At 42.8% G+C, this 24,636-nt stretch overlaps 1 protein-coding gene across 3 annotated transcripts in view; it reads left to right on the plus strand.

The window, feature by feature from the left end:
- Nucleotides 1-24,636, plus strand: part of rock1 (Rho-associated, coiled-coil containing protein kinase 1) — a 245,316-nt gene that overhangs the window by 64,580 nt on the left and 156,100 nt on the right. For all 3 annotated transcript variants that reach the window (XM_085992815.1, XM_085992816.1, XM_085992813.1), the window contains exon 2: nt 12,214-12,295. In XM_085992815.1, the coding sequence (XP_085848941.1) occupies nt 12,214-12,295 (82 nt within the window). The remainder of the gene's footprint in view (nt 1-12,213; nt 12,296-24,636) is intronic.

Here is a 24,636-nt window from a genome sequence, read left to right on the forward strand (position 1 = left end):
GCCTAACATCTGTCATTGGGAAAATGCTGGAGTCCATCATTAAGGAAGTGGTAGCAGGACATTTAGAAAAATCATAATATAGTCAAGCAGAGTCAGCATGGTTTTAGGAAAGGAAAATCATGTTTGACAAATTTGCTGGAGTTCTTTGAGGATGTAATGAGCAGGGTGGATAAAGGGGAAACAGTAGATGTTGTGTATTTGAATGTCCAGAAGGCATTCGATAAGGTGCCACATAAAAGGTTACTGCACAAGATAAGAGCTCACTGGGTTGGGGGTAATATATTAGCATGGATAGAGGATTGGCTAACTAACAGAAAACAAAGAGTCGGGATAAATGGGTCATTTTCAGGTTGGAAAACTAACTAGTGGGGTGCTGCAAGGGTCAGTGCTGGGGCCTCAACTATTTACAATCTATATTAATGACTTGGATGAAGGGACCGAGTGTAATGTAGCCAAATTTGCTGATGATACAAAGATAGGTGGGAAAGCAAATTGTGAAGAGGACACAAAGAATCTCCAAAGGGATATAGATAGACTGAGTGGGCAAATCTCTGGCAGATGGAGTATAATGTGGGAAAATGTGAGGTTATCCACTTTGGTAGGAAAAATAAAAAGGGTAATTATTATTTAAATGGGGAGAGATTACAAAATGCTGAGGGACAGAGGGATCTGGGGGTCCTTGTACATGAACCACAAAAAGTTAGCATGCAGGTACAGCAAGTGATTAGCAAGGCAAATGGAATGTTGGCCTTTATCGCAAAGGGAATGGAGTATAAAAGTAGGGAAGTCCTGTTACAGCTGTACAGGGCGTTGGTGAGACCACACCTGGAGCACTGCGTACCGTTTTGGTCTCCTTATTTAATTTAAGGAAGGATATACAGGAAACTTTTTTTTTATCCGGGACCGACGTGGTGCCGGTTCATCAAAAATTCCGGATAACCGAAAGCTATAGTAAAAGATACGGAGCTGAGAGCTCCGTATAAAGCAACAAACCCTGTTGCTTAGCAACAGGTTCAGAACAATGGCCACAAGTTCCAAGCGTCTCTGTAGCTTAGCAACAGCTGCAGCCACACCCTTGCACAGCAACAGATCGAGGAAGGCAAGTAATAAAACTTACTTGAACCTTCTCCTGAATTTTGCCGGTTAACCGAGATTTCCGGTTATTTAGGTGCCGGTAAATCGAAAGTTTCCTGTACTTGCATTGGAGGCAGTTCAGAGAAGGTTCATGAGGTTGATTCCGGAGATGAAGAAAGGTTGAGCAGGTTGGGCCTATACTCATTGGAGTTTAGAAGAGTGAGAGGTGATCTTATTGAAACATATAAAATTCTGAAGGGGCTTGACAGGGTAGATGCAGAGTGGATATTTCCCCTCGTGGGTGAATCTAGAACAAGGGGGCATAATTTCAGAATAAGGGGGCACCCATTTAAAATGGAAATGAGGAGGAATTTCTTCTGAGGGTTGTGAATCTTTGGAATTCTCTTCCCCAGAGAGCTGTGGAGGCTGGGTCATTGAATATATTTAAGGTGGAGATAGACAGATTTTTGAATGGTAAGTGAGTCGAGGGTTATGAGGAGCGGGCAGGGAAGTGGAGTTGAGGCCAAGATCAGACTAGCCATGTTCTTATTGAATGGTGGAGCAGGCTTGAGGGGCCAAATAAGCTACTCCTGCTTCTACGTCTTATGTTCTTTATAGATGAAATTTAACGCAGAAATGTGCGAAGTGATATATTTTGGTAAGAAGAACGAGGAGAGGCAATATAAACCAAAGGGTACAATTCTAAAGTGGGTGCATGAACAGAGAGACCTGGGGGTATATGTGCACAAATCGTTGAAGGTGGCAGGGCAGGTTGAGAAAGCGATTAAAAATGCATACAGGATCCTGGGCTTCATAAATAGAGGTATAGAGTACAAAAGCAAGGAAGTTATGAACCTTTATAAAACAGTGGTTCGGCCTCAACTGGAGTATTGTGTTCAATTCTGGACACTGCACTTTTGGAAGGATGTGAAGGCCTTAGAGAGGGTGCAGAAAAGATTTACAAGAATGGTTCCAGGGATGAGGGACTTCAGTTAAGTGGATAGACTGGAGAAGCTGGGGTTCTCTTTAGAGCAGAGAAGGTTGAGAGGAGATTTCATAGAGATGTTCCAAATAATGAGGGTTCTGGACAGAGTAGATCGAGAAAAACTGTTCCAGAAGAACCAAAGGCGACATAAGGGAAAACTTTTTTATGCAGCGAGTGGTTAGGATCTGGAATTCACTGCCTGAAAGGTTGGTGGAGGCAGACTCAACTGTGGCTTTCAAAAGCGAATTGGATAAGTACCTGAAGGAAAAAAAATTGCAGGGCGGGGGAGTGTGACTAGCTAAAGTGCTCTTAGAGAGCCGGCACGGGCTCGACGGGCCGAATGGCCTCCTTCTGTGCTGTAACCATTCGATGATTCAGTGAATCATATATGGCGCCTTTCACAACCTCAGGATGTCCCAAAGCGATTTACAACCAATTAAATACTTTTCAAGTGTAGTCACTGTTGTAATGTTGGAAATGTGGCAACCAATTTGCACACAGCAAGATCCAAAAAACAGCAATGATAAAGGGTTTTGACCCGAAACGTTGACTCTATTTTCTCTCCATGGATGTTGCCTGGCCTGCTGAGTTTTTCCAGCATTTTCTGTTGTTATTTCGGATTTCCAGCATCTGCAGTATTTTGCTATCGTACAGTATGAAAATGTAGATTGGGTATTCAGAGTGTGGTCTGCACTAAGGTATGCACCTATTGTTGCCAAAGAAACTAATAATGCTGAACTACCTCAATTACTGTAGTGTGGTGTTTTTGGTTAGCTGACTTAGGGTGAAGAGGCTGGTACAAGATCTTTAAAAAAATAAAAATAAAAAAAATGTTTCCTGGAAGTACATTGAAGCACTAAAGCATAGTGTTGTTGGATGTGGGTTTGTGTTTGCAATCAGTCACATCCCAGCATTCCCAATCTCTCTTCCCTCCCCACACAGAGTGGAGGGACAATGTGTATTAACAACGGAGTTCTAATTGTAGGAGATTTTAATTATCCAAAAATAGATTAGGATAGGGAAATTTTGTGATGAGTAAGGGAAGGCAATGTCAATTTTATGCCTGGCATCAAGTTGAAAATCTACCCCAAGGTCCCAGTTTTAATACAGTACATGTGAATATAAAAACCATATGAATATAGTGAACATAGTACCTGTTTATAGTGATCCTTTTCATGCTAATAATTTGTGTCTCCAATGTTCTGAAATACTTAGGCCTGTTACACTTAAACAATGGAGACAAAATGCAAGAGAATATCATTGTCTGTAACGGTAAAAATATTCAACGCAATGGGTGAACTAACTGAAAAGAGTAAGGATATTCAACAAGAATTTAAAATTCCGGCATCCACAAATGCATGGTTGCTAAAAACAAAAAAAATATTGGTGACAGTGGCTGAGAAAGAAAATCTGAGGGAAAGGCTCAAGGTAGTGGAAAGTCAATTCTACGCTGACAATTGCCAGAGAAAAGGAAGGAGTAGTAACTGGGCAAGTGCTGAAGGCAACAATAAAGTTGTTTGCCGAAGGCATGGGTATTCCATTTGAACTCTCAAAAGGTTGGCTGGATTGTTTATAATAGAAGCATAGCATAGTATTGCATACAAAGACTTATTTTTTTAAAAAGGCAGATACTGATTCACTACTTTTCCTTGGACAACAAATGTTATGTACTATAGGTAATTCCATCAATAAAGAACTTTTATTTGTTTTACAGTTTAGTGCTGGTTTTAAAAGGTTGAAATGTTCATAATTTTATCCAGTTAAAATGTTGACACTTTTAAAATGTTTAAATTGTTTTACAGTGTTAATATGAAACAGTTTAAAATGTTTTTAACATTTTGTAGTAAAGAAAATTTCAATGAAAGCACTTGGAGTTGTTCCTCCTGACTTTTTCCCACATTTGTATATCTGTTGAATGCATTCTTGTTTAACAAAACTCTGGCAAATACTGTATTTTGTGTATATTATTATAAATGTGGTCCAGTGGTGTTTACAAAGCATTAAAAACAAATGAGCTTTCAGATACAATTTGGGGTTTTTCTATTTTTTTAAATTAATGGAATGGGGCCAATTGTCTGGTGCTTTTCATAACTGCAGTGTCTCATAGAATGGACATCTTGTTTATGGGAGACAATTTTGTTGTGATCAGCAAGGTAAGTGCTGAGGGATTGAACACGTCGCCACTTTTGTCATCAATGTAAATATCAAGCACTCCAAGATCTAGTGTGACATTGGCCACACTAAAACTCCTATCCTACCTCACCCCACCAAAATAACCACTCCTTACTGTACAGGTGAAACATTTTGATTTCACACAATCTATTTGTGGGACAAAGTTCCAAACTGTGGACAGTTTTGTTCTATAGACTGATGACTAGTGTGTGACGGATTAGTGGATAAATGACCTGCTGCCCAAAGACAACTTTCCATCCTTTCCTCCTGTAGGGGAGCACTTGATTGCTGCTTAATGGCCCAGTAATTCCGGGCCCAACGCGTGAGTAAGGACGGGGTACTCACGCGTGTGCCTGGAGGAATTGCCGGTTTTCCGCATGCACAGCGCATGCGCTGAAAACCGGCATTTCCTGTCCTCTGACCCAAGGGGTTAAGAGGCTGAACGCGTGCGCGGTATCGGGCAGCGCGTGCGACTTGGATTTCCTCTATTTTTAGAGAGTTGCGCGTGTGTAAAGGCCTCCGGTATTTACGCATTGAAAAACCACACGTAGGTACTTAGTTTTTCAGGTAAGTGGTCTATTACCTGTAATACAATTGAGAAATTTTTCTTCCACAGTTTTGTTATTTTTAAAGAATTTACAGTAAGGTAAGTTTAGTTTTAGCCCCGATTTTTTTTTTATATAAATTTTTTTTTCAAATTTTAAAATTATTGTTTGAAATCGTTTTTCAGAGTTCTTTATGGTTCATTTAAGTAGTGCAATGTTTTTTAAAATTTTCTTTCAGGTTTAAGTAGTGTTTTGGGGCCAGGAGTTTTCATGAGTTTGACTGCTCTTGCTGTCAAACTCATGAATGAACTTTTGCAACCTCCCATTGGTTGCCCTGTGCTCACGTGATCCCAGCCGGCTCATCGCACTAAGTACGCCGCTGGGTCACGCACGCACAGCGCGGCAGGACCTCAAGCGGGCCAGTCAGAGGAAATGCAATGCGGGCCAGAATTAAAATGTCAGCGCGCCGGGTAAGTGAACATCGGGGGCTTGCATGCGCAGCAAGCTCCCGATCCTAATTTCAGGGCCACTGTTTTACTGTGTGTCTATGTAAAATCTACAACAGGAGGACGTACGTACTTCAATATTAGTGAATATTTTCAACACATTACTTTCATTTTTACTTGCACAGTGTGTTGCTTCAAGCCTTTAGTTTTGTTTTTGTAATTTGAACCCATTTCATCAGTACTCTGCACCTTCTCCCTCCTTTCACTCTTGCCTCCCTCCCTCCCTCCCCCCCCCCCCCCCTCGCTCACCCTTTTCCCCCCCCCCCCTCGCTCACCCTTTTCCCCCCCCCCCCCCCCCCGGCTCACCCTTGCCCGTCTTCCTCCTCCCCCCCCTCCCCCCCCCTCGCTCCCCCTCCCCCCCCCCCCCACCCCCCCCTCACCCTCGCCCGTCTTCCTCCCCCCACCCCTGCTCACCCTCTTCCCCATCATTCTCCTTCAAGATATCTAGTCCTGCACCTTGTATATGCCTCATATGCTTTCCCCTCTGTGGCTTGGTGTCTGTTTGCTTATATTTTCCTATTTCCCCCTTCCCTGCAGTGTCTTAGGACATTTTCAATGTTAAAGGTGCTATATAAACACAAGCTGTTATTGCTCAGATCAGGAACTCGGTAGAATGTGGGTTCAAACATGTCTTCTCCTTTTCATTCCGTGACGTTGCATCTCGGTGCTCAAATGCACAGCCCTACTGTGCCATGTTGTTTGTGGTCTCCTCCTTTCCTCCCCTAGTTTTTTCCCTGCTGGTCCTTTACTTGCAGACAAAGTAGTGAGGTAATAAAACTGTGTTTATCTCCTTTTACATTGCTGACTATACTAGGAGATGAGTGAGAATGTGTCATTGTTGACATTCTTAAAAAAAAATTTAAGTCCCATGATTTCCGTAAACTGTGCTTCCCATGAGACTGGGGCGTTGAAGTATTTTGGATGGGAGCCTGTCATCTCCTCCAGCCCTACAACTCTCTGAGATCTCTACTCGTCCAATTCTAGCCTCTTGCACATCACCGATTTTCATTGCTCCACCATTGGTTCTGTGCCTTCAGCTGCCTAGGCTCTAAGCTATGGAATTCCCTCCCTAAACCTCTCTGCCTTCTACCATTTTTTCCTCCTTCAAGACACTCCTTAAAATCTACGTCACGTGTCCTAAAATCTCCTACGTGGCTCCTGTGAAGTGCCTGGGAACGTTTTACTATGTTAAAGGCACTATATAAATGCAAGTTGTTAAGTCCTCTGACTTGCTCTCTCCTCACCTTCCTTTACCTGCCGTTTGTGAAGTACCTTGGAAAGTTTGCTATGTTAAAGGCACTGCATAGACGTGTTTGATATTTTACTACTACATTTGAATCTATATAGCATCTTTGTAGATGTCCTAAGGTACTTCAGAGGCAGAAATGAATTCTGAGCAGTATTAGAAAAGTATTTATGGAATTTGAGAAGTTGGAATTTATGTAGGGTAGAGCTAGGGAGGCCAATGAGTAGAATATTGTCAAAACCTAGCCTGGAAATGACAAAAGGCAAGAGTTGTGTTTCAGGAGAAGTGGCGGTGAAGTGGAAATAATCTAGTATGATAGGATATGGAGTTTGAAGCTCAGCTCAAGGTCACGCAGGATGCAGGAGGTTGTGTCAAGGTTCACCTGAGTGAGATGGGAGATTAATTCTGACTAGGATGCAGCATTTATGGCTGGTATTGAACAGTATGGGCTAGATTTTCGGGGAGCTGTCAGGCGGGGTTTCAGGCATGCGGGGGGGGAAATCCTGACTTTGGGGGGTCCCGACACCATCCCGCCCAAAACCCCGCCCCACGTAAGTTTCAGGGGCGGCGGGTACCTGCCCCGCACTGGGACCCGCCGAAACCAGGCGGGAAGGGATTAGTGCCAATTAACTGCCAGTTAACAGGCAGTTTTTAGCGTAATCCCCATTTTGAGGGGTTTCGTGTGGGTTTCCCGACTGCTCCAAACCACGCCAGGTTAGAGCAGCGGGCCGTTGGGTTGAATGAGTTGGAGGGGTCGTGATGTCGGCGCTCAGGTGAGTGATGGGTGCATGAGTGTAAAGGTAAGTGTGTTTGGTGTGTCTAAAGTGTGTAAAGAACTTTTACTTACCTTTACTTACCTTAACAGCCTTTCTTCCTGTAGCCGTCGGGAGCACAGCACTCAGCCGGAACTGAAAGCTGAACGGCTGCGATCTGTCAAAAGTGACAGCCTTCAGCTTTTAGTGCTGCTGAGATTTCTAAATGAGTCTGTGCAGAAGGACTCATCTTAGAAATCAGACTGTCAGTGTTTGACAGCTTCAAACAGCTGTGAGACACTGATATTTCATCTGTCAGAAATCTTGACAGATGAAATTTCAGTCTGTGATGTCACATGTTGCCGGGTGGCCCTTAATTGGCCTGCTGAGCCCGCTGGGCGGGCTCAACAAGGTCAGTCAAGGGAAAATCGCGCGGATTGGCCGGACGTCGAAGTAGGCGGGTCAGATACCCGAAAGGGGAAGTCCCGCCTTCTTCCCGACAGTTTGACAAAATCGACCCTTATATCTTTAGACTTGCCATTGTTGAGTTGGAGAAGGTTCTGGGTCATTCATGACTTGAAGTTGGACAGAATATTGATGGTCATGAGTGAAACGTGTGGTGGAAAGATAGAAAACTATGGGCCAGAATTTGCTGTCAAAATAAATGCTCCACGTTATTTGAGTAAATGGTATAGCAACTTCAGGTGAGGAGCAGATGCGTGGTCAAGTGTGAATATCGAAAGTTTCTGTCCAAGTTCCACCGCTCCACTATTGGCTTCGCAAAAATGGCATCTCGCTCTTAGCCTCCCCGTTTTTTAAGAACTTGCTGTATTTGCCCATCAAACGCAACACAGAAAGTTAAGTCATGTCATGACCAATGCAGCGACCCTTTTAATGATGTGATAAGTGTCAATGACTGTCAATCAGCCTTTCTGGCACTGAAAATTAACCATTACAAGTGTGGAGTGTCACTCCTTCAGGTTTTCAATTTTTCAGAGCTTTAAAAAATGTCTAATTTTATTTATTTTTCTTTCATTTCCTTTCTGTCTCGTTTTCTCCCTCTTAATCCAATCTTTCCTTCCATCTCTTTATTGATCTTTGTGCACCTGATTTGACATTGAATTCACCCCCTTTAATTCACCCTCCTTCTCAGTTCTTCGTGTTTTATTTCCCAATCCTTAAATTTCATGCCCTGTTCACTCATGTCCCAGATGCCCTGTTTCCCTCGTTGCACCATTATCAGCTCGCACTTTCGGCAACTGTGTGGACGGTAAAATTTTGAGCCGACGGGTGCAGGGGCAAGTCTAACAAACAGCAGACTCCATTAGATGCCCTGCTACAGCAAATTTTGGCCCTATGTGTCTTGTTACTTAATTCACTATAGATCATGATTTATGGCTTTGCAATGTTGTATACTACTTGGATTTTGGTTAGTATGTTTCATCATGTATCAAATCAAATCAAATCAACTTTTATTGTCATTGTTAGTGCACAAGTGCAGTACAACGAAATGTAGGCTTGCGGCTCCCGAGAGTGTACATTTGGATTAAGACATTTAAACATTCAACATACATTTGGCTTGTAGTATATTAACATAATAAACATAACCATAATAAAGTGCATTGGCAGATGTGCAGGCTGTGGAGTTCAGTAGGATGACAGCCCTGGGAAAGAAGCTGTTCCTAAATCTGGTCGTATGGGTGCGAATGCATCTGTAGCATCTCCCAGATGGTAGGAGGGCGAACAGACTGTGGCTGGGGTGGGTAGGGTCTTTGATGATGGACCATGACCTCCGTAGACAGCGTTTCTGGTATATGTGCTCTATGGTCGGTAGCCGGGTGCTGGTAATGCGTTGGGCAGTTTTGACTACCCGCTGCGGGGCTTTCTGGTCATAGTAGCTACAGCTGCCATACCATACTGTGATACAGTTTGTCAGGATGCTCTCTATAGTGCAGCGGTAGAAGTTAGAGAGGATCAGGGGTGACAGGTTACATCCCTTCAGCCTCCTTAGGAAATATAGGCGCTGCTGGGCCTTCTTCACCAGAGAGGAGGTATTGAGGGACCAGGAGAGGTCTTCCGTGATGTGGACTCCGAGGAACTTAAAGCTGTCCACCCTTTCCACCACAGCCCCATTGATGTGGATGGGGGTGTGACTTCCGCCTTTGGACTTCCTGAAGTCCACAATGATTTCTTTGGTTTTCTTGATGTTAAGGGCCAGGTTGTTATCGGCGCACCACTTCACGAGATGGTGGACCTCCTCCCTGTAGGCTGACTCATCATTGTTGGTGATCTGGCCTACTACCGTGGTGTCATCCGCAAACTTGATATATAACCTGAACAATCCATGTGGCATAAAATCAAGAAAACTGTCTGTTGTATTTTATAGTTTTAAGCGCACAAGTACTGAAGTAAAACAGGCTTCCATCAAATTTAATACATTTCCAAAATAACCACAACACTAGATTTTTAAGGCTAGTTAAAAACCGACTGACAATCAAGTCCAGATGGGAGATGTTGGATAACTGATTTTCTGATAGCTCTTGTCAGAATTCAGTATTATGTTTCCCTAAAACTGCAAAGGTGAAATAAAATGGAAGACTTGAATCCTAATATACATTAAAAGTAATAGTTAAATGTGTTATCTGTATGTGTGTTCCCTCACCCTGCTTGTAATTACCTCTACAATTAATTATGTTGTATATAATAACCAGGATTGTAAATCTGATGCAGGTTGAGCGTCCCGAATCCGGTAACCTCGGGACTGAGGCCGAGCTGGTTTTTTGTGTTTTTCCGGACTTCGGAACGTGTTTCTGATGTCCGAAGTCCGGAAACGCCCGAGCCGAGTTTGCGATATTTCCGGACTTCGGACATCAGATACACGTTCAGAGTCTGGAAATGGCTGGGCCCAGGTTGCGATATTTCCGGTTTTTGGTAAGCCTCCCTCAGGGTGTCCAGATTCCGGAATTTTTTACGGATTTTGGACGACCCCGCCACCAATCGCCCCGGATTCCGGAACTCCGGATTTTGGAGGCTGAACCTGTATGCATAGTTCTGATCATATCTTCTGCATTAGATAGGACAGGGATTGAAACAAACTGACTAATTTACAAATTAGCTTTATTTTAATTAGTTAGGAAATGTTGTATGTGAATAACCTATGAAATGAGGAAAAGCTATTTGATCCATCAACCTTATTCCTCTTAATGGATTTGTGCTGTAAACAGCCCTTATGGGTAAGTGTTCTTAAAGTCCAGTTGATGAAGCTCAACCTCATCTCATCACGGTGTTAACCTAAATTTTGATCTTATGTATTTTTGCAACTTTCTGAAACAACAGTCTTGAGTCCTCTCTTTTGAGCAACTTAGAGTAAATTAAAATTATGTTTAGACTGTGATTACCACTTTTAAGATCAGTGACTGCAGTTCTGAACGGCAATAGATTGGGAAAAGGGGAAGTGCAACGAGACCTAGGTGTCCTTGTGCACCAGTCGCTGAAGGTAAGCATGCAGGTGCAGCAGACGGTTAAGAAGGCAAATGGTATGTTGGCCTTCATAGCGAGAGGATTCGAGTACAGGAGCAAGGGTCTCTTGCTGCAGTTGTACACGGCCTTGGTGAGACCACACCTCGAGTATTGTGTGCAGTTTTGGTCGCCTTATCTGAGGAAGGATGTTCTTGCCATGGAGGGAGTGCAGTGAAGATTCACCGGACTGATGCCTGGGATGGCAGGAATGACGCATGAAGGCAGATTGGGTCGATTAGGCTTATATTTGCTAGAGTTTAGAAGAATGAGAGGGGATCTCATTGAAACTTATAAAATTCCAACAGGACTAGACAGACTAGATGCAGGAAGGATGTTCCTGATGGCGGGGGAGTCCAGAACCAGGGGCACAGTCTAAGGGGTAAGCCATTTAGGACAGAGATGAGGAGGAATTTCTTCACCCAGAGAGTGGTGAACCTGTGGAATTCTCTACCACAGAAGGCAGTTGAGGCCAAATTATTAAATATATTCAAGAAGGAGTTAGATATATTTCTTGAGGCTAAAGAGATCAAGGGATGTGGGGAGAAAGCAGGGACAGGGGACTGAATTTGGATGATCAGCCATGATCTCATTAAATGGCGGAACAGGCTCGCGGGGCCTGTTCCTATCTTCTATGTTTCATGTTTACACTGCCTGTCTGAAACTTTAGTTCTGCTGCCCACGATAGTGTTTACACATATGCACAGAGCTTCTCTTCCCATAGTTAAATTGTAAGTGGTTAGACAGCCTACAAGGTTATCAATGCTTAAACATTATTGTTTGCGTCTCAAGCCCCGGGGGGCCCTCACTTGTTAACACTATAAGGTTAGTGTAAGAAGTGGAACTCGCTTTGCGACAGCTCTAAAGTTGTTTAAACACACTCTAAATGTATTTAGTGTCAGTTTATTCCGCAGGTAATTAAGGCTAAGCAAGAAGTTCTTGAGTCTCATTTTCTATCTATTTTACTCACCGTTAGAATCCTATTTCTATCGTAACATTTCAATGTTTATTTAGTAATGGAAGAAAACTCCACTCGTATAGTGATCTAAAACGGAAGATCATTTTTGGTACTCGTTTACAATGCTTCTGTTTGGAGATGATCACATCCTGCACAAAATATTCTGTCTATAGCCTGAATTGTTTGGACAAAAAGTTAATTTTTAGATTATTTTATGAATCTAATAATGAACCCTGACATTTATTTTAATAAACAGCACGTCAGTTTTGCTGAACGTCAAGGAATGTTCAATATTTAGTCTGATCATTTTTTTAAACATTCACCGTGGTACCAGTCATAAAGTACTGGAAGTAAACTCATTGTAACACAAAATCTCTGTTTTCTTGCAAGTTGCACATGAATAGCAGTCTATTTGTCTTTTTTTTTTAAACAACCCGATTCTATTTTTTTCTCTTGTAGGATAGCTTGGATGCCTTGATTTATGATTTGGACTTCCCTGCCTTAAGAAAAAACAAGAACATTGACAACTTCATAAATCGATGTGAGTATTGTAGAATTGTGTATAAAATGAATGTATTTCAGAAATATTTAAAATTGACTTTTTTGGTACAATAGCTATTACTGATGTTGCAAGAAAGATTACAAATCCTAGCCTGCCTTTGATTAAATAAAACCAATATTTCTATTATAAAGTAAATTTTATCTTCCTATAAATTGATATTCTTCTAAGTTCTGCTGCAATGCAAGTTAAATCTTCTATATGGTAAAAGTTTTAAATTTGTATAGGCAGTGTCAAGTTCTTAGTTATTGTGAATATCGGTGACAAAAGAAATACCTGAGTAGTTGCATTGTTTAACTATCTTTCTGGAAGAAACCTAAAAGCATAGGCCCAGATTTGCTGGAGTGGGGCATCTCGTGGTGTGCCCTGTTAGTTAGACTTTTTCCCTCACCCTCAGATCAGTTTTTTTGCCCTGCAAGTTGCTAGAAGTGTGAGCTGATAACGAAGGCAATTGGTGAGCAATGGGACCAACAGGGTATCTCCTTAACCAATGAGATTTAAGGATTGATAAACAAACGAAGGAGGAAATAAGGTGAATTAGACTTAAATAGGGTACAGAAAGAATAATAAAGAAAGATTGGATTAAGAGAGAGAGAGAAAAAGAGACAAAGAAAATTGTACAAATTTTACATTTTTAAAATCTGTAACAACAATTTACAACCTGTAGAAATGAGAGTCCACATTTTAAATTGTTCCCTTTCAGGGCCAGAGAGGTTGAGTGGCATTGTAGGCACATAAATCTCTTCATTAAAAAGGTACTTACACTGTTAAGTATCAGCCCTAACTTTCAGCAGCAAGTTTGCATTTTGCAATTCATGGGGTCTATTCCTATCACAAGTTGTTGGATGATTTGCACATTGAACTTGCTGTTATTTTGGCAGAAAAATCTGGGTCAATTGTGTCTCATTCTGCAGTTCCATGAAGAAATAGCCAATTTACTATTCAGCAAACCATGAAAGATAGCAATGTAATAGGTTTGATATTGTGGTTTGTTCTTTAGGGACATTTTCAGCACTCTTCCACCCTCCCCCCCCCCCCCCTTGTAAAATATAATCTAATGACAAGTATTCCTTTAACAAACAGCTGTCACCTGCAGGAAACCTTGTCATAAACTTCCTGACCTATCGCACTTTTCACAGCACTGAAGTCTAACATCAGTGATGGTGTCAATTCTCCTTTTGATCTCCTACCCTTGGTTCCTTTGGTGGCTGTTTCATCCTTCAACTTTATAACTCAGACAGAGCTGGCAATGAACTGCTGATTCTTGCAGTTCTGGAAGATGGCTGCTGCACTGAAACTCAATATTTCACTGTTAACCATGCGGCATAGTCTACTTAACAAAAAAATAGTTTTCAACATACCAGTTTAAGTTACAGCCCACTTTTAGCTTTGTTACTGATGGTGCTTGGTTAGGTTCAACTGTCTAAATATACCCAATGGACTCTGACAAGTATCAGTTAATGTTTGTTACTTTTTGTATTGGAGTGCAAATTTGACAGGAGCAAACCGCATTAGACCAGCACAGAAAAAAGTAATTCATTGTACGGAAAAGTTTTGCTGATGTTAGATGCATTTTACAATTGGCTATTGTGGATTAAACTCCAATCTTGAGAGGAGTTTGAAAAGATCATTTTTATTTTTGGGAAATGACAAAATGGTTATTTTCTAATAAGTTACTTAGTGCTGAAGATTGGCCAGTTCTAGAACTGTACATGAATATGTATACAAATCCCTGTGGGAATTTTTTCTAATCTATTTTCCATAAAATTTGCCAAGTAATAAAATCTGTGTTCCAGTGGTTAAGCTGGATATTGATGCAAAATAAGAACACTGATGAGAGCAACTCCTTTTGAGGGGGCAGGGCGATACAAATACACTGTTGATCTCAATTTGAATTAATTTTGTCAGTACTGATCTAAACTAATTATGAGAACTTCTATAAATAAGCCTGACTGAATTTAGTTTGAATGTTGAAGTATGTTGGGTTGTTTTCACTGTGCCTTTTCCATCATCTGTTTATATAACTCAAGCAGTTACTGATTTTTCAGGGGTGTCTTGCCTTTAGGGTTTGTATCGTATATTTAACACATTTGTGACCTTTTTTTGGCAAAGTTTAAAATAGAGAATCATAACTTAAAATTAAAATTTTTTTGGGAGTTGGCAAGTTTAAGCTTGCAAAGACTAAACTTGTGGTATTGGAAACTGCAGGTTACATCTTTGAAGTACTTATTTGAAACTTCATAATTATCCAAGACAGCATCCTGAAGTAATCAGAGGTTATGGTACTGGATTAGCAACACACAGGTCTTGAGTTCAGATTAAATCATGGCAAGGTGCTGAAATTGAATTCAATATATTGGGTAATTTGAGGTCTAGTAATAGAAACACAGAAGATAGGAGCACGAGTAGGCCATTCGGCCCCTCGAGCCTGCTCCGCCATTAAATGCGATCATGGCTGATCATCCAAACTCGGTACCCTATCCCTGCTTTCTCCCCATATCCCTTGATCCCCTTAGCCTTAAGAAATATATCTAACTCCTTCTTTAATATATTTAATGAATTGGCCTCCACTGTCTTCTGTGGTAGAGAATTCCACAGGTTCACCACTCTCTGGGTGAAGAAATTCCTGCTCATCTCAGTCCTAAAATGACTTACCCCTTATCCATAGACTGTGACCCCTGGTTCTGGACTCCCCTGCCATCGGGAACATCCTTCCTGCATCTAGTCTGTCTAGTCCTGTTAGAATTTTATAAGTTTCAATGAGATCCCCTCTCATTCTTCTGAACTCTAGCGAATATAAGCCTAATCGACCCAATCTCCCTTCATACGTCATTCCTGGCATCCCAGGTATCAGTCTGGTGAATCTTCGCTGCACTCCCTCCATGGCAAGAACATCCTTCCTCAGATAAGGCGACGAAAACTGCACACAATATTCAAGGTGTGGTCTCACCAAGGCCGTGTACAACTGCAGCAAGACATCCTTGCTCCTGTACTCGAATCCTCTCGCTATGAAGGCCAGCATACCATTTGCCGCCTTAACCGCCTGCTGCACCTGCATTCTTGCCTTCAGCGACTGGGGCACAAAGACACCCAGGTCTCATTGCAGTTCCCCTTTTCCCAATCTATTGCCGTTCAGATAATAATCTGTCTTCCTGTTTTTGCCACCAAAGTGGATAACCTTGCATTTATCCACGAGCGAATTTGGCTAGGACAAATAAAATTAGAGAGTTAAATGCGTGGCTCAAAGACTGGTGTGGGAGAAATGGGTTTTGCTTCCTGGGACACTGGCACCAGTACTGGGGCAGGAGGGAGCTGTTCCGTTGGGACGGGCTTCACTTGGCCAGTGCTGGGACTAGAGTCCTGGCGGATCATATAACTAGGGCTGTAGAGAGGGCTTTAAACTAACTAGTGGGGGGGAGGTTCCTAGAGAGCAAATAATAAAAATGACAACAGAGAAGGTCATAGACTTGGGTAGCAGTGGGGAAATTAAAAACCAGAGCGTGTCAGGAAGGGGCAGAAGGTGTGGAGTAAAAGGTAAAGTAATAAAAAGGGCAAAAGCAGGAACTAAGTGTCACAAAACATCTTTGAAAGTTCTCTATCTGAATGCACGTAGCATTCGCAACAAAATAGACGAGTTAATGGCACAAATAACTACATATGGGTATGATCTTGTGGCCATTACAGAAACATGGCTGCAGGGTGACAATGCCTGGGAATTAAACATACCAGGTTATTTAACGATCAGGAAGGACAGGCAGGAAGGAAGGGGAGGTGGGGTGGCTATGTTAATAAAGGAAGGAATCACTAATACAGAGAAATGATATTGGGTCAAAAGATCAGGATAATGAAACAGTTTGGGTGGAGGTAAGGAATAATAAGGGGAAAAAACACCAGTGGGCATAGTCTATAGGCCTCCGAACAGTTGCAACTCTGTTGGACGGAGTATCAATCAGGAAATAGTTGAGGCTTGTAATAAGGGAACATCTATAATTATGGGGGACTTTAACTATCATATTAATTGGACAAATCAAATTGGGCAGGGCTGCCTTGAGGATGAGTTCATTGAGTGTATTAGGGATGGGTTTCTTGAGCTGTATGTAACTGAACCGACCAGGGGGCAAGCAACCTTAGATCTGGTCCTGTGTAACGAGACAGGATTAATTAAAAATGTCCTAGTAAAGGATCCCCTTGGAATGAGTGACCATAACATGGTTGAATTCCATATTCAATTAGAGGGTGAGAAGGTTGGATCTGAAGCAAGCGTGCTAAGATTGAATAAAGGAGACTATGAAGGTATGAGAGCGGAATTGAGTAGAGTGGATTGGGAAAATAGATTAAAGGGTAAGACGATACATGATCAGTGGTGTACATTTAAGGAGTTATTTTACAACTTCCAAAAAATATATATTCCACTGAGAAGAAAAGGGTGTAAAAGAAAAGACAGCCATCCGTGGCTAAGTAAAGAAATTAAGGATAGTATTCGACTAAAAACAAGGGCATATAAGGTAGCCAAATCTAGTGGGAGGATAGAAGATTGGGAAAACTTTAAAAGACAGCAAAAAATAACAAAAAGATTGATTAAGAAAGGGAAGATAGATTATGAAAGTAAATTAGCAAAAAATATAAAAACAGATAGTAAGAGTTTTTATAGTTATATAAAAAGAAAAAGGGTGGCTAAAGTAAATGTTGGTCCCTTAGAGGATGAGACCGGGAAATTAATGGTGGGAAATATGGAGATGGCAAAAACACTGAATATTTTGTATCAGTCTTTACAGTAGAAGACACTAAGAATATCCCAACACTGGACAAACAGGGGGCTATAGGGGGGGGAGGAGCTAAACACGATCAAAATCACTAAGGAAGTGGTACTCGGTAAAATAATGGGACTCAAGGCGGAGAAATCACCTGGACCTGATGGCTTACATCCCAGGGTCTTGAGGGAAGTGGCGGTAGGGATTGTGGATGCATTGGTAATAATTTTCCAAAACTCCCTGGACTCGGCAAAGGTCCCAGCAGACTGGAAAACTGCTAATGTAACACCCTTATTTAAAAAGGGCAGTAGACAGAAGGCTGGAAACTATAGACCGGTTAGCCTAACATCTGTGGTAGGTAAAATATTGGAGTCCATTATTAAGGAGACAGTAACAGGACATTTGGATAATCATAATTTAATAGGACAAAGTCAGCATGGTTTTATGAAGGGGAAGTCATGTTTGACAAATTTGCTGGAGTTCTTTGAGGAAGTAACGTATAGGGTGGATAAAGGGGAACCAGTGGACGTAGTGTATTTAGACTTCCAAAAGGCATTTGACAAGGTGCCACACAAGATTATTGCTTAAGATAAAAAATCACGGGATTGGGGTTAATATTCATGCATGGATAGAGGATTGGCTATCTAACAGAAGGCAGAGAGTTGGGATAAATGGTTCATTCTCAGACTGGCAATCAGTAACTAGTGGTGTTCCACAGGGGTCAGTGCTGGGTCCCCAACTCTTTACAATCTATATTAACGATTTGGAGGAGGGGACCGAGTGTAACGTATCAAAGTTTGCAGATGATACTAAGATGGGAGGGAAAGTAGTGAGTGAGGAGGACATAAAAAACCTGCAAGGGGACATAGGCTAAGTAAGTGGGCAGAGATTTGGCAGATGGAATACAATACTGCAAAGTGTGAGGTTATGCACTTTGGCAGGAAAAATCGTAGAGCAAGTTATTATCTTAATGGCAAGAAACTGGAAAGTACTGAAGTACAAAGGGATCTGGGGGTCCTGGTGCACGAAACTCAAAAGGTTAGTATGCAGGTGCAGCAAGTGATTAAGAAGGCCAATGGAATGTTGGCTTTCATTGCTAGGGGGATAGAATATAAAAATAGGGAGGTATTGCTTCAGTTGTACAAGGTATTGGTGAGACCGCACCTGGAATACTGCGTACAGTTTTGGTGTCCATACTTAAGAAAGGACATACTTGCTCTCGAGTCAGTACAAAGAAGGTTCACTCGGTTAATCCCGGGGATGAGGGGATGGACATATGAGGAGAGGTTGAGTAGATTGGGACTCTACTCATTGGAGTTCAGAAGAATGAGAGGCGATCTCATTGAAACATATAAGATTGTGAAGGGGTTGGATCGGGTGGATGCGGGGAGGATGTTCCCGATGATGGGTGAAACTAGAACTAGGGGGCATAGTCTTAGAATAAGGGGCTGCTCTTTCAAAACTGAGATGAGGAGGAACTACTTCACTCAGAGGGTGGTAGGTCCATGGAATATGCTGCCTCAAAAAGCTGTAGAAGCTACATCATTACATAAATTTAAAACAGAAATAGACAGTTTCCTAGAAGTAAAGGGAATTAAGGATTACGGGGAGCGGGCAGGAATTTGGACATGAGTCTAGGTTCGGATCGGTCATGGCCCTGTGGGTAGCGGAGCGGGCCCAGGGGCCGTGTAGCCTGATCCTGCTCCTATTTCGTGTGTCTAATTCTGTTAGATTCAGGAGATGGTTTTGTGATACAGGTAGTAGATTGGCGGTTAGGATCAGAGCAGCCATGATCTTATTGAATGGCGGAGCAGGCTCGAGGGGCCGATTGGCCTACTCCTGCTCCTATTTCTTATGTTCTTATACTGCATCTGCCATGCATCTGCCCAATCGCTCAACCTGTCCAAATCGTACTGGAGTTTCACTGCATCCTCCTCACAGCACACATGCCCACCCAGCTTTGTGTCGTCTGCAAACTTGGAGATATTACTTCTAGTTCCCTCGCCTAGATCATTAACATATTTTGTGAATAACTGGGGTCCTAGCACCGATCCCTACTGCCTTCCACTCAGAAAAAGACCCGTTTATTCCAACTCTTTGCTTCCTGTCTGCCAACCAGTTTTCTATCCAAGTCAGTACCTTACCCCCAATCCCATGTGCTTTAACTTTACACGCTAGTCTCTTATGCGGGACCTTATCGAAAGCCTTCTGAAAGTCCAAATACACCACATCCACTGTGTAGTGTCCTTGTGTTGATAGAGACACTGAAGACAGGAGTTGGTTCATAGGTGTTTACTAAGCAAAATCTGGAGGGGTACTAACGGATATAACACAATATATAGGCTTATATAGCCCGAGTGGCCATTACCGGCATTACAGCACATATGGGGCTCTTAAAGGCGCATACACTACAATTCCTCCCCTTTTAGCTAACCAGTACATCATATTTTAAGTAATTATTAATTACATGTTATAAGAAAAATAATATACACATTGCTGTAGTTAATTAATTATAAGTCAGTCTCTCTGGAGGCTTCCTGACTCGGTCCGGATAACGCCTCGGTGGTGTGGTAGTTTCTGGTGGTGTAGTAGGTTCTTTTGGCAAGGCTGATTCGGCTTGAATGCCAGTGTCGGGTTCATCGGGTTCCAGTATCACCGGATCGGAGATAGATATGGGTATCTCTACTTCATCGTTCGGCGTATAGAGTTGTGGTGCAGGTTGTCCCTTTTCGGATGACTCTATGATTTGGTCAGCATGGCGCCTTATTATGCTTTCTCCGATGTCCACGGTATACATCAGCGGTCCTAGTCGTGTGCAGATAGTTCCAGGCTGCCATTTCTCGGTACGGTAGTCCTGGGCCAAAACTTGTTGACCTATCTGGAAGGTTCTAGTTGGCCTTTCATTCATGCCTTGAAACTGCCGGTTCTCCACGTCCCTTCTGATGTTGGGCTTGACCAAATCCAGCCAGCATCTTAGGTTTCTATTGAAGAACATCATGGCGGGAGTTTGGTTGGTAACCATATGTGTTACATTCCTGTATGCGAACAAGAAGTTATCCACCTTGTGCTGAAGTTTTATGTCTTCATTACCCATGGCCTTTATGGCCTTCTTGAAGGTCTGGACAAACCTTTCAGCCAATCCATTGGTGGCGGGATGGTATGGGGCGGACGTGTAATGTTTAACCCCATTGTTTTTTAAGAACTTCCTGAATTCTTCGGACACAAATTGCGGCCCATTATCAGAACAGATCTGTTCAGGCAGCCCATTCCTGGCAAATATGGTCCTTAATACTGTGATGGTTTTTTCTGTGGTGGTGGAGGACATCTTTATTACCTCCGGCCACTTGGAGTGTGCATCAACCGCGATTAAGAACATTGAGTCCATAAATGGACCAGCAAAGTCAATATGGACCCTTTGCCATGGAGATGAGGGCCACTCCCATGGATGTAGAGGGGCTTGTGGTGGAGCGTTTTGGACCTTCTGGCATCCTAGGCAGCTGTTGGTCATTTCTTCGATGTCTCCATCGATACCTGGCCACCATACAAACGCCCTGGCTAGGTTCTTCATTTTCACTCCACCCAGATGCCCCTTGTGAAGCTCCTTTAGCACTTTATCCTGGAGTTTGGGTGGAATCACCACTCTGGATCCACACATCAAGGTTCCTCGGCACACTGACAGATGTTCTCTTCTTTGCGAGAATGCTGGCAACAGTGGTTCGCCATGTGCTGGCCATCCCTTCACTGTTAAATCATAGACCCGTGAGAGAGTCGGGTCATTTCTCGTTTCCCTTTCAATGGCAGAATTTGTTACTGGTAGACATTCCACTATGGTAGAGTGGAACATCTCCACTGGGTCCACTGTAGGTGCCTCTTCTACCGTTGGCAACGGTAGGCGCGATAAACCGTCAGCATTCCCATGCTGTTTTGATCCTTTATATTCTATGTTGTATTGGTGTGCCCCTAGAAAAAGGGACCAGCTTTGTAGCCTTTGCGCTGTCATAATGGGAACACCCTTTTTAGGGTTGAATATGGCGATGAGGGGTTGATGGTCAGTCAACAAGGTAAATTTTTGTCCGTGTAGGTAATGGTTGAATTTCTTCACTCCCCATACCAGGCTGAGTGCTTCCCTGTCGATTTGGGCATAGTTACGCTCAGCTGAGTTCAATGAGCGTGACGCAAAAGCTATCGGCCGTTCTGAGCCATCAGGGAATTTATGCGATAATACTGCTCCTATGCCGTAAGGGGATGCATTGCACGCAAGTCTGATTGGCAGTGATGGGTTGTAATGAGCCAAAACTTCTTTGGATGTGATTAAGTCTTTGCATTTATGGAAGGCACGTTTGCAGTCTTCGTTCCATTTCCAAATTACTCCTGTTTGTAGCAGTTCATTAAGAGGGTGTAGAAGAGTTGATAAGTTCGGTAAAAACTTATGATAGTAATTTATTAATCCCAGGAACGACCTTAATTGTGAAACATTTTCAGGTGCTGGGGCTTTTATGACCGCTTCAATTTTTTCAGGTGACTTATGCAACCCTTCCTTATTAATTATGTGGCCACAATGAGATTTGATTTTGGAAAAATTCGCCCTTGGGGCGATTTGCTCGTAGGCCCCGTTCTCTCGGCCTAGTGTGCACCTGCTCTAAATTGGCAAGGTGCTCATTGTCGTTTTCTCCTGTTACAAGGATGTCGTCTAGGTAGCATTGAGTCCCCGGAATCCCTTGGAGGACTTGCTCCATAGCTCCTAGCCAGATAGGTGGAGCGGATGCTACTCTGAAAACCAGTCGATTGTACTGGTACAGACCTTTGTGTGTATTTATTGTGAGATTTTTTAGAGGCTTCTTCAACCTCCATCTGTAGATATGCCTGTGCCAGGTCAATTTTGGTGAAACGTTTCCCTCCCGATAGTGAGGCGAAAATATCTTCTATCCTCGGAAGAGGATACTGTACCGTGTGAAGGACCGGGTTTACAGTCACCTTGAAGTCTCCACAGATGCGAATTTTTCTCTGTTCTTCAGATTTATCATTCTTCAATGCTTTCTTCATGACTGGGACGATGGGTGTTGCCCACTCGCTCCAATCTATTTTAGATAATACGCCTGCCTTTTCCAAATTCTCCAGCTCTGCCTCGACTGCTGGACGAATTGCGTATGGCACTGGTCTTGCCTTAAAAAACTTGGGAATTGCTGCATCTTCCACTTTTATTGAGGCGGTGATGCCTTTCAAGGTTCCTAGTCTCACTTGAAACACTTCCTTGGCGTTGGCCAAGATGTCTTTTAATCGTTCAGGTATGACGTCATCATTTTTTTTCTTACTGGTCACCGTCAGTGCCTGAATGGAGTGCCAGTCTAAACGTATTTTCCTGATCCATTCACGTCCCAACAGCGGTGGACCACCATCTTGTAGAACGTATAAATACAACTTCTGTATTTCCTTGCCGTTGTATACAACAGACACCCTTATTTTTCCTTTGGGGTATACTTTCTGCCCCGTATATGTTTTCAAGATAATGGATGTGTCTTTTAAAGGTATATGCGGAAATAGCCGCTCGTAATCCCGTCGATTTATGACGGTCAGAGCTGATCCTGTATCTAGCTGCATTTTAACTGGGGACCCTGCTATTGTGAGGGTAACCCAAATGGTCTGGTAATCTTCTTTGGCAATTACATTATGTAATTTGAGAGAGCTTAGTCTCTTGTTCCCGGAGTCGCTATCGCTCTTCTGGTCTTCGGAGCTACTGTCCGTCATCATTTGTACCTTTGTGCTTTTCATTATTGATTCTTTTTCTGTTAGTGGATTTTTTGTTTCCAGATCGGGGCACACGTGGAATGTGTCCCATCTTTCCGCATTGCCTGCATGCTTTGTGCATGAACCAGCAGTCCCTCTGGTCATGGGTGGATCTGCCGCAGCGATAACATCTCTCGAAACCCCGTGTCATTTCATGGGTGCCGAAGTCCTGTGGCCTTTGCTGTATCTCTGCAGCTCCTCTTGCACTGAAAGCCTTGTCCAGTGTTAAATCTTTCTCGGAAAATAGTTTTTTTTTGTGTTTCTACACTTAGGGGACCGCAGACGAATTTGTCTCGCAGAGAATCTGCCAGTCCTGCCTCGAATTGACAGTGTAGGGTATCAACAATCTCCTTAAAATTCTTGTCCATCGGTTCGGCTGGAGTGATTAAGTTTCGTAACAGGTTGTATGTCTTTGCGCCCATTAGATCCAGAAGTACTGAAGCTTTTTTCTCATCTTCTATTCCATTTGCGGTGCAATATATCTCCACTCTTTCCACATATGTGGTCCAATCCTCTATCTCGTTATCAAAAGCATCAATACTGCCAGAATTAGGCGTCTTAGAAAAGATATGGCGCTTCCCGCGCTTTTCTTTCTTTTCTGCAGAAAAGATATGGCGCTTCCCGCCGCTGCTGCCGATGACAACGCTGTTTCCCGCGGTTTCCGTTCTTTTTTAAATTTATTTATTTATTTATAGTTGGAGACTCGTTCCCGCCGGACTCTCTCTCTAGGTCTGAACGCCGACCTGCTTGCAGCCGCGGCCGTCTCCCGAGTGCTCCCTCCCCGACTGTTACTGCTTGCCTCCGCTTTTGCTGCTTGGCCCAGCTGTAGAGCCAGCCGCTGGAGCCCCAGCCCGATGCCCAGGAAGGATTACCGCAGTACCTGCCACCAGCTTGGCCAGCTGGTGAAACAACAGCTTCTTTCACTTCTTGATTCTTCTGGACGCCAGAGAAATCGATGTCCTTGAGATGCTGCCGAATTGTAGGTAAGTCCGTTTCCACTTCGTCGCCACTGTAGTGTCCGTGTGTTGATAGAGACACTGAAGACAGGTGTTGGTTCATAGGTGTTTACTAAGCAAAATCTGGAGGGGTACTAACGGATATAACACAATATACAGGCTTATATAGCCCGAGTGGCCATTACCGGCATTACAGCACATATGGGGCTCTTAAAGGCACATACACTACACACTGGTTCTCCCTTATCTATTCTACCAGTTACATCCTCAAAAAATTCCAGTAGATTAGTCAAGCATGATTTACCTTTTGTAAATCCATGTTGACTTTGTCCAATCCTGTCACTGTTTTCCAAGTGCTCTGCTATTACATCTTTTATAATGGATTCTAGCATTTTCCCCACTACCGATGTCAGGCTTACCGGTCTATAATTCCCCGTTTTTTCTCTGCCACCTTTTTTAAATAGTGGGATTACATTAGCTACCCTCCAATCCATGGGAACAGTTCCAGAGTCTATAGAATTTTGGAAGATGACCAGCAATGCATCTTCTATTTCTAGGGCCACTTCCTTAAGTACCCTAGGATGTAGATTATCAGGCCCTGGGGATTTATCGGCCTTCAATCCCGTCAATTTCCCTAACACCATTTCCCTACAAATACTGATTTCATTCAGTTCCTCCCTCTCATTAGACCCTATGTTCCCTGACATCTCTGGGAGTTTATTTGTGTCCTCCTTTGTGAAGACAGAACCAAAGTATGTATTTAATTGGTCTGCCATGTCTTTGTTCCCCATTATAAATTCCCCTGATTCTGACTGCTTGACTTTACCAACCT

The sequence above is a fragment of the Somniosus microcephalus genome, chromosome 7 (assembly GCF_052327205.1).
Source record: "Somniosus microcephalus isolate GS21.2 chromosome 7, FLI_Smic_1.0, whole genome shotgun sequence".
NCBI classification, from domain to species: Eukaryota; Metazoa; Chordata; class Chondrichthyes; order Squaliformes; family Somniosidae; genus Somniosus; species Somniosus microcephalus.